This window comes from Frieseomelitta varia, unplaced genomic scaffold (genome assembly GCF_011392965.1).
Source record: "Frieseomelitta varia isolate USP_RPSP 00005682 unplaced genomic scaffold, Fvar_1.2 scaffold_548, whole genome shotgun sequence".
NCBI classification, from domain to species: domain Eukaryota; kingdom Metazoa; phylum Arthropoda; class Insecta; order Hymenoptera; family Apidae; genus Frieseomelitta; species Frieseomelitta varia.
The window spans coordinates 44,040-54,669 of record NW_025110310.1 but is presented as its reverse complement, the minus strand read 5'-3'; the positions used below and the strand labels follow the sequence as shown (position 1 = coordinate 54,669).

Below are 10,630 nucleotides of genomic sequence, written 5' to 3'. Positions count from 1 at the left end.
ATCCATATTTTACTCTAATATTATATTACTATAATATGTATCTAAACTATAATATGTTTAATATAATATGTATTAAATATAGTATGTTGCTGTAATACTATAATATAACATAATACTTAATATAACATATACTAAAATGTACTGTATATAATATGTGTATGACAGAGACGTATATATTTAATATATCCATATACTCTAATGTTATGTTACTATAATACTATAATATGTTTAATATAACACATATTAAATACAATATATTGCTATGATACTATAATATAACATATACTAAAATATACTGTATATAATATGTGTATGATAGAGATGCATGTATTTAATATATCCATATTTTACTCTAATATTATATTACTATAATATGTATCTAAACTATAATATGTTTAATATAATATGTATTAAATATAGTATGTTGCTGTAATACTATAATATAACATAATACTTAATATAACATATACTAAAATGTACTGTATATAATATGTGTATGACAGAGATGTATGTATTTAATATATCCATATACTCTAATGTTATGTTACTATAATACTATAATATGTTTAATATAACACATATTAAATACAATATATTGCTATAATACTATAATATACTTAATATAATATATACTAAAATATACTGTACATAATATGTGTATGACAGAGATACATGTATTTAATATATCCGTATTTTAGTCTAATATTATATTACTATAGTACTATAATATGTTTAATATAATACATATTAAATACAGTATATTGCTATAATACTATAATATACTTAATATAACATATACTAAAATATACTGTATATAATATGTGTATGACAGAGATACATGTATTTAATATATCCATATTTTACTCTAATATTATATTACTATAATACTATAATATACTAAAATATACTATATATAATATACGTGTATGACAGAGATACATATATTCAATATATCTTCTCTATACAGCTGTTAACGAATACTAAAATACACGAAGACACGTGTATCAAAATATACAGTAAAAATATAATAAATGTTCGACCAAATAAAATAAAATGTTGAATATGTTGATACACCAGTAGTTATAGTCCAGTTACAACTTACAGAGCAACAGAATCTTTGGACTTTTTGGTGCGTAGCGGACTAGTGTCAATTTTATTTTATTTAGAAAATACGAATGAATGACAGGACTCGAGCTGAAAATTATGAGGCACACTGTATACATTCACTTGTTACGATGACTCGACCTTCGGCTACGTGACACGCAACGAGCCTAGACTAGAATTGTGTTACGCGTTGCACTTTTATGGCGTGTGGTCTAGACGATTTATTTGCAGAGATTATTTCGTCGTGGGTAAAGGACATTCCAGTTGAGGATGTTGAGAAGATTGTTTCAGACGCAAACAATAATGTTCAGTTTGGAAAAGCAAGGAGAGAGAATTGAAAATTATGTAATGGATAATTAAGTATGCTCGTCAGCTGTAACGTGTAACTATAGATCTCGATTGCTTTAAATTCTCAGGATTAACTTTTCTGTTGCAAGTTGTATACTTATCTGAAACACATGAGTTGATATTATGCTGTTCAATGTATATAAATATATTATTGATTTTGGTACAGTGAATATATTATCAATTTGATTATATCTTTAAGTTGATTTAAGACCTATAGAAAAGTGTGTGCGTAAATAAATATACAACAGAATGCATGTGGAGTAACGCAGCATCTCTGTAAGTAGTATCGTCGTGTATATGTCAGACGCGCGTGGAATACAATACTCTGCTCGAATCAAAGTATTTACACATACGTGTACAATATCATCAACTCTGCATCAACGAAATATCTACAATGAAAATATTAAAATTATAAATATTTAAAATTTCTTACAATAATCACGAATTATAAATACATTCAGCTTGTGACAGTCTGATGGAATAGCGACTGATACTACTGCAGCTGCGTCTGACACCTGCATGTATATTTCCAATTATTAATACTCGCAACTTTTGATGTGTCGTTAACTTTAACATGCAACTTTCTCTGCAATACAATATAAATTGACAGATTATTTATATTAAAAAAAAAAAAAAAAAAACGAAAAATTCAAACACAAATCGCGAGAAATATTTTAAAAATAATGAAACACGTCAGAAGTAACAAATGCGTTGCATTTTACAATTTCTTTTTTCTTTTTTTTTACAATTTCGAGATCCGGTTCTCTCGCCGCGCTTAATGACAGAAATAATGGTCGCCGGATATTTTATGCGCAATTAACGTGCACGCACGTACACGCCAAATCGCACTAACGTCCTTATGTAACGTTATGCAATGTAACATTATCCACGAAACGTGTGCCCACTCTAAAATTGTATCACTTTTCTAGAATAACGCGCGACGATTGTGCACGAGGCAACGATAATTTCGACTGACTTGTTCTTAATAATAATGTAACACGTTCAGGCGGCATGAACATTGAAATGCAAATAAAGACGATTTATCTCGTCAATATTCGGGAAAGAAGGAAAGTGGTTTTTTTTTTTATACGCAAATGTGTTATCTATCGCAGAGGCCTGTATCTTAATTTTATTATTAATTATCCAACACACACACACACACACACACATATATATATATATGTATATGTTGGATAATTAATAATAATATTGTACTATATATTATATATAATATATTATGATATATATTATAAATAATATTATTAATTATCTTATTATATATATTATAATATATTAATAATAATATATTAGTAATAAATTATATTAATTATATATATTATATATATTAATTATATATATTAATAATAATATATTAGTAATATATTATATTAATAATTTATAATATTTTATATTATAAATAATATTATTAATTATCTTATTTTATATATATATATATCTGTATCTTAATGTTATTATTAATTATCCAACATATATATATAATTAATAATAATATTATTAATTATCTTATTTTATATATATATCTGTATCTTAATATTATTATTAATTATCCAAAATATATATATAATTAATAATAATATTATAAATAATATTATTAATTATCTTATTTTATATATATATATATATATAAATGTCTCGAGTAATTTATTCCCTATCGCTGTCCTCATTTCAAAGAGACAGAATTATAAATTACGTATAAATAAGAGGTATCGAGAGCCTCGAACTAGAATGACTCATAAGTATCTTCTGAGTTATCGTACAAGTAAATTAATAAGCTTCGAAAAAAATTTATCAACAGCAATTTGTTACATTTGGCCTCAGGAAAGTCACGCTTGTTAAAACATTGTATGAATCGCGTATTTATTACGTACAACACCCGTTTAATACAAGACTCTATTGTTACCGATCTTTAAATACTTAAGAGAGCAGATCGACATACACACAGCAATATTGTTCCAATATTTTGGTTTCGTTTCAATTAAAAAAAAGAAAACGAGAAAAGCAGTGTAGACGTGAAATGAGGGTACGCAACGAAGAACGTAAAAAATCATCGAGAACAAAATTTATGAAAATGGACCAAGGATAAAATCGCTTCGACGTGAACGAAGAGTGTAAACTGATAATAAAGTATGGACGAGAGATAAAGTTGCAATGCACGAAGATGAAGAAGAATTAATGGGGAATATTTCTCGAGTCAGTGGGAATATATATGAGAGAGAATGGGGGGAAATAAAGAGAGCAGACAGCCCTTGGCCGAGTGGGAAAGGGCCCAGATGGTCTCGAAGCTGGTCCAATCGATTACGTATGGCCAACTTTCACCGAACGTAGCCAGGGCTGCAGCCGCGGCCGTCAAAGCACCATGTCCAATGTCACGACGCGGTTCCTCGTAATCGCGCCCCGTATTACGTGTCTTGCTACACGAGAAACCGGTTCACTTTTTGCCGAACCGGTTACCGAAAGAATTCGACCGACAAATGGACAATGGGTTGGCCGCGGGCGGGGCCTCAGTCCATATCCTTTTATCGATTCTTTCAATTAAAATAAGACATTGTTTTGTTCTATGTATTAATAATATTTAGATTGCCGATTATTTTTATTTTATTGTAAATCCACGTTTTCTTAGGGACGCGATTGAAAAGACAGAATTGCAGAAAATACACGTATTAGTAGATATCCAAAGTATTATACAATTGCTTTCTACTAAGATTGAAAGAGGAATCTACAATTTTATATAGTGTAAATTTGAAAAGGAATCTACAATTTTATATACTGTGATTTTGAAAAGGAATCTACAATTTTATATAGTGTAAATTTGAAAAGGAATCTACAATTTTATATAGTGTAAATTTGAAAAGGAATCTACAATTTTATATACTGTGAATTTGAAAAGGAATCTACAATTTTATACGCTGTAAATTTGAAAAGGAATCTACAATTTTATATACTGTGAATTTGAAAAGGAATCTACAATTTTATATACTGTGAATTTGAAAAGGAATCTGCAATTTTATACGCTGTAAATTTGAAAAGGAATCTACAATTTTATATACTGTAAATTTGAAAAGGAACCTACAATTCTATATGCTGTAAATTTGAAAAGGAATCTACAAAAGAATCAAAAAGAATTTTTCAAATTTACAGTATTAAAATTGTAGATTTACAGTATTAAAATTGTAGAGTCTTTTTCAAATTTACACTATATAAAATTGTAGATTCTTTTTTCAAATTTACAGTATATAAAATTGTAGGTTCCTTTTCAAATTTGCAGTATATAAAATTGTGGATTTCTTTTCAAATTTACAGTGTATAAAATTGTAGATTCTTTTTCAAATTTACAGTGTATAAAATTATAGATTCCTTTTCAAATTTACAGTATTAAAATTGTAGATTCTTTCTCAAATTTACACTATATAAAATTGTAGCTTCTTTTTTCAAATTTACAGTATATAAAATTGTAGGTTCCTTTTCAAATTTACAGTGTATAAAATTGCAGATTCTTTTCTTTTCAAATTTACAATATATAAAATTGTAGGTTCTTTGTCAAATTTACAGTATTAAAATGATAGATTTTTTTTTTTCAAATTTTTAGTGTTCATTCGTCGAAAATTTCCACGAATATTCAGATATTTTCGTGGTGCTATTTTGTACATATAGAAGAAAGCTTCTCAGCGTGACGAGAGATTGATCATCTTCTCGATGATTGAATGGACACGCAATTTTACTCGAGAGGATCGTCCGGTATCGGCGTGAGTTTCACAATGAAAGATACGGCCTGTCGTTCGAGCGAAATTTAAACACATAATTCGCACTCAGAAAGTTCAAGGGCAAGCTCGAGCCTCTTTAAAAACGATTCATAATCTTTTTGCACTTGGTCTTGATTTTTATTCCTGTAATCTGTTCGATGTTCAAGGTTCGGCAGTGAATTACGAAGGACGTTAATCGGTAATATTGAAATATCATATTAATATAATATAATATTAATATAATATTAATATTAATATATAATTCATAATATTATATTATATACAATGTATAATATTTTATTAGTAATCAATAGAATTCGATTGAAATTCAATACGATTAATATAATATATATAACATTGAAATCTAATCAAATTCCATTGATCACTTATACGATATCTCGACGAGTATCAATTCACTCGCTTCTGAACCTAAATTTCCAAACTCTAGAAAAATCTAATTGATTCCCAGTCTAATTGCGATTATCGAACAATTCACATCCTACGAGTTTTCACGAGCTTTCTTCGTATTTTTATGAATCTTAAAATCGTATTAATGAAAATTCGAACCCGGAGATGGCTCGATGGATTTGTTTTGTGAAACGAATGTGAAAGCACGCGGTCCCGATACCTCGTTGTCGAGCAATCAATCGACGATTGATAACCGAGTCACGTAAACAGTAGAAACAACTGCAGGTGCTATCGTGACTGGAGTATGCCTTTCTTCTATGGATTAAAAGGTTACAAGGAGAAAATGAACGCGACTATTACAAAAAAAAAAAGAAAAAAGAAGAATACCTGTATTTCGTCGTTTGGAATGGAGAAAGGATTTTTGCAATTTTTCACGCGCGATATAACATAGCCATTGAAGGCAATTAAGCTGCACAATTCGTATCTTATTTGGCCATTCGAATGAATTGTCACTGATGATAAGAATGACAATCACGTAGCGCAATTAATTGTGAAACGATCTGTTACGACGTTACAGCGCATACCAACTAGATGTATTGACTTTTGCTTTCCTTTGTAATCTATGAGGTGTTTCTTAGAACTGTGATCTGGCGAATAAAATAAAAATAAAAATCGTTTTGAAAGCGTGTACATATATATATATAAATTTATATTAATAATATTATTAATTTTTAATTGTTATTAAAATATATTTTTATTACAAAACTTTATTTCACTATATTAATTTTAAATTATACATATATATAAATTTATTTATAAAGTTTTATAATAAAAATATATTTTAGTAACAATTAAAAATTAATGATATTATTAATAGTTAAATTAATAATATTATTAAATATATTTTTATTGTAAAACTTTACAAATAAATTTGTATATATAAAATTTAAAATTAATATAGTTAAAGTTTTATAATAAAAATATGTTTTAGTAACAATTAAAAATTAATAATATTATTAATAGTTAAATTATTATATATATAATGTTATAATATACATTAATATAAATATATTATTAAATATATTTTTATTGTAAAACTTTACAAATAAATTTGTATATATAAAATTTAAAATTAATATGGTTAAATAAAGTTTTATAATAAAAATATATTTTATTAACAATTAAAAATTAATAATATTATTAATAGTTAAATTAATAATATTATTAAATATATTTTTATTGTAAAACTTTACAAATAAATTTGTATATATAAAATGTAAAATTAATATAGTTAAATAAAGTTTTATAATAAAAATGTATTTTATTAACAATTAAAAATTAATAATATTATTAATAGTTAAATTAATAATATTATTAATTCTAAATTTGTATATATAAAATTTAGAATTAATATGATTAAATAAAGTTTTATAATAAAAATATATTTTAGTAACAATGAAAAATTAATAACATTATTAATAGTTTAAATGGAGTAATGGAGATGAATTTTTTAAAAATAAATAAGTAAAATTTGTATAAGTATCCTTATTAAGTGTAAATAAATATCTTTTGCATCAGGGTTGATTAATTAATTTTAATAATTTTAATTACCTCAAAAGTGAATGATCTGATATATATATATATATATATATGTATATGTTATTTTTTTGTAGAAGAAGGAAGATAAATATATATTTAGAAATTAAATGTTTGTTACGTATTTGTTAATATCTAGTTTCTTTTTTAAATAAATTTAATTTAAATATATATATATATATATATATATATATATATATCTTTGTTTTCGAGAGAATTCTTTCTCGTTGAATCTTTATATATTTTTCTCTTTCCGTTGCCAAATAATTTCTTCTCCATCGTGTCGTACGTCTGGCGGCACGCACAGAATGTTGCCGAAACGTTCGAGAACACATTCGTCGCGCGTCCATCGCCGAAAAGCTTTATCATTCTGGTTCACTTTTTTGTTTTTCATTATGCAACCATTTAAATCGAGGCCAGGAATTCCAGACGCCTTTCTCCCCTGGTAATGGATTCGTCTCGCGTGATTGAGACAAAAAAATTCTGTACGTCTATAACGAAATTTATGTCGTCTTTCGTTCACCGCCTCGCAAAACAATCGTCTCTCCAGCAACAATTAATCACGTTTCGTTTAATCAAACTCATTTTACGACATACATTTTTTCCTCTTCTCTTTCTTTTCTTTTCTTTTTTTTTTTCTTGTTATTCTTCCAATTTTCATTCCAAATTTAAAGATTTGCTGCACCTGTAAAAAATAAACGCAAATCAATGCAAACGTACATCGTTTAATCGATTAATACTGCTGTGACAAATAAAGGAACAGGACGAAAGATTTTCTTCGAGCTAGCTTCCACGAGAATTGGGCGTGGATTCGTTTCTAAAAACGGGAGCCAGTAATCGCGGGACAAAAGTAGAAATTTGGCGGGTGTTACCCGGGTTGCTTGGTTGGTTTGAGAAACAGTACGAAAGTGGAGAAAGTGGGTCAGTCTTGGCGGCTACCAGAAATAACTCGTTGATCGAGCAACGCGAAATTGAAACGCTACCCTGTACTCAAGGTTACGCGATCGCTCTTCATTCTACGGAGCACGCTGCTACTGTCTTTCCATACGAAATAATGGGGATTGTGACCGTGTGATATTAATCTAACTTTTTCTTGCTATCTTTGTCGTTGCGTCGTTCTATTTGAAGAATACACACACGCATATATATATATACTTCAAAATTTATAATATTAACATTATACAATTTACATATTTTAAGATTTATAATATTAACATTATACAACTTACATATTTATAATATTAATATTATACAATTCACATACTTAATATTTATAATATTAACATTATACAACTTACATATTTATAATATTAATATTATACAATTTACATACTTAATATTTATAATATTAACATTATACAATTTACATATTTATAATATTACAATTTATAATATTAATATTATACAATTTACATACTTTACAATTTATAATTATAATATTTACACATTCATCAATTTTAAATTGTAACATATATATATATATATATATAGAATATTGCATATCTTATGTCTAAAGTATGTAAATTGTATAATATCAATATTATAAATTTTAAAATATGTAAATTGTATAATATCAATATTATAAATTGTAAAGTATGTAAATTGTATAATATCAATATTATAAATTGTAAAGTATGTAAATTGTATAATATCAATATTATAAATTTTAAAATATGTAAATTGTATAATATTAGCATTATAAATTGTAAAGTATGTAAATTGTATAATATCAATAATATAAATTTTAAAATATGTAAATTGTATAATATCAATATTATAAATTGTCAAGTATGTAAATTGTATAATATCAATATTATAAATTGTAAAGTATGTAAATTGTATAATGTTAATATTATAAACTGCAAAATATGTTTAAAATATCTTACTTATTGTGTTATAACACTGTTTTATTACAATATTACGCATTATGCTGCCTTATAAATATTGTTGTATATTGATATTACACTGCATGTAATACATAATGATAAAACTCTATTTATTAAAAATTTACTGAAATTGCTATCGCTGAAGATTATTAAACTCCTATTGCTAGGATCAGAAATCATAGATACATATCTGATCATAGGAAGCAATTATAGCAAATATACCAAGTTGCTTGTTTGCCAGCAGACGCAGATTCAAACGAACGGAATCCCCATTGTGATGCAAAGTAACTATTCTTAAATAATACAATGTAATTCGACTTACGCAAACGAGGGATCAAAAGTGAAGAGAAAACACGATAGGGCAACGCCCTAAAATCGTCGCAATCGTCGTCACGCGATCTCCAATCTACCAACAAACAACACTTTGCAATTTGCAAGGAACAAACAAGTTGCAAGCTTCTTAACTTCAGAGTCAGAGAGATTCAAGTGGAACGACTTGAGAAGACAAAGGAACGAAGGAACCGTGAAACAGTGGGAGCAAGAGACCAAATAGAAGAAAAGAAGAAAAAAAAAAACCATCTTACACATTATACATTCGTAACTAAAGTTTAATCAGTGGCGAACAAGTCTGCTAAAAAAATAAATAAAAGGAATTTAGCCTGAAGTCGATCGTCAATGGGGTGGGGGCAAGATGCGACGAGTGAGGTCGTGTCTCTTAGAGGTAGTGCTCGGGTGCGGCGTAGCTGAAGGCTGGGCCGGCTGCGATCTTGGCGATGGGGGCTGCGTGAGCTGCGTATGCGATCTGTGCAGGGTGTGCTGAATAGGCCAACGAGGCAGGATGCGCCGAGTATGCCAACGAGGCAGGATGCGCCGAGTATGCCAACGAGGCAGGATGCGCCGAGTATGCCAACGGTGCAGCGTGAGCAACGGCTACAGGAGCAGCGTGAGCAACGGCTAGAGGAGCGGCGACCTTGGCAACTGGGGCGGCGTAGGCGAGAGGAGCATGAGCGATGGGGGCAGACGCGTAGGCCAGAGGAGCGGCGTGCGCGATGGTCTTCACGGCGGCAACTGGAGCTGCGGCGACTGCCTTGACAGCGACGGCGGGAGCTTCTTTGTGGACGACAGCGTTGAATCCATTTACTGGATCAGCGACGTAATCGACGGTGCGTTTCGTGCCGTCAGCCTCGATGAGGGAGTAGCTGCCTTGGACGACGTCTCCGTCGCGTGTCTCCTGCTGGCTCTTGGCGTCGCCGGTCAAACTGTCGTGCACGTCGTAAGCGTAGCTGTATTGAGGATGGGGGTCGTAGTCGGCGTCGACCGCCTTGGCTACCACAGCTTTGGCCACGGGGGCGGCAGCCACTGCAACTGGCGCCGAGTAAGCCAAGGGCTCTGCCGTGCGCAGAAGTCCAGCGTTGGCGGCAGCCACGAAAGCGGCGAGTACGACGAACTGCGAAGAAAAATACGATGGTTAGACAGATATTAGGTTTCTTCTTTTTTTTTTTTTTTTTTTTTTTGGATAGGAGAGGT

The 10,630-nt window shown here is 29.3% G+C and overlaps 2 protein-coding genes across 2 annotated transcripts in view; both read right to left on the bottom strand.

The window, feature by feature from the left end:
* Positions 1-7,454: 7,454 nt before the first annotated feature.
* LOC122533722 (structural maintenance of chromosomes protein 6) overlaps positions 7,455-10,630 on the bottom strand; it is an 18,144-nt gene continuing 14,968 nt past the window's right edge. Inside the window, exon 20 of the mRNA XM_043663708.1 lies at positions 7,455-7,466. The gene's annotated coding sequence lies outside the window, so the exon portion shown is untranslated. The remainder of the gene's footprint in view (positions 7,467-10,630) is intronic.
* Positions 9,690-10,630, bottom strand: part of LOC122533727 (larval cuticle protein A3A-like) — a 1,222-nt gene continuing 281 nt past the window's right edge. The window contains exon 2 of the mRNA XM_043663726.1: positions 9,690-10,550. Within this exon, the coding sequence (XP_043519661.1) occupies positions 9,819-10,550 (732 nt within the window). The 3' untranslated portion in view covers positions 9,690-9,818. The remainder of the gene's footprint in view (positions 10,551-10,630) is intronic.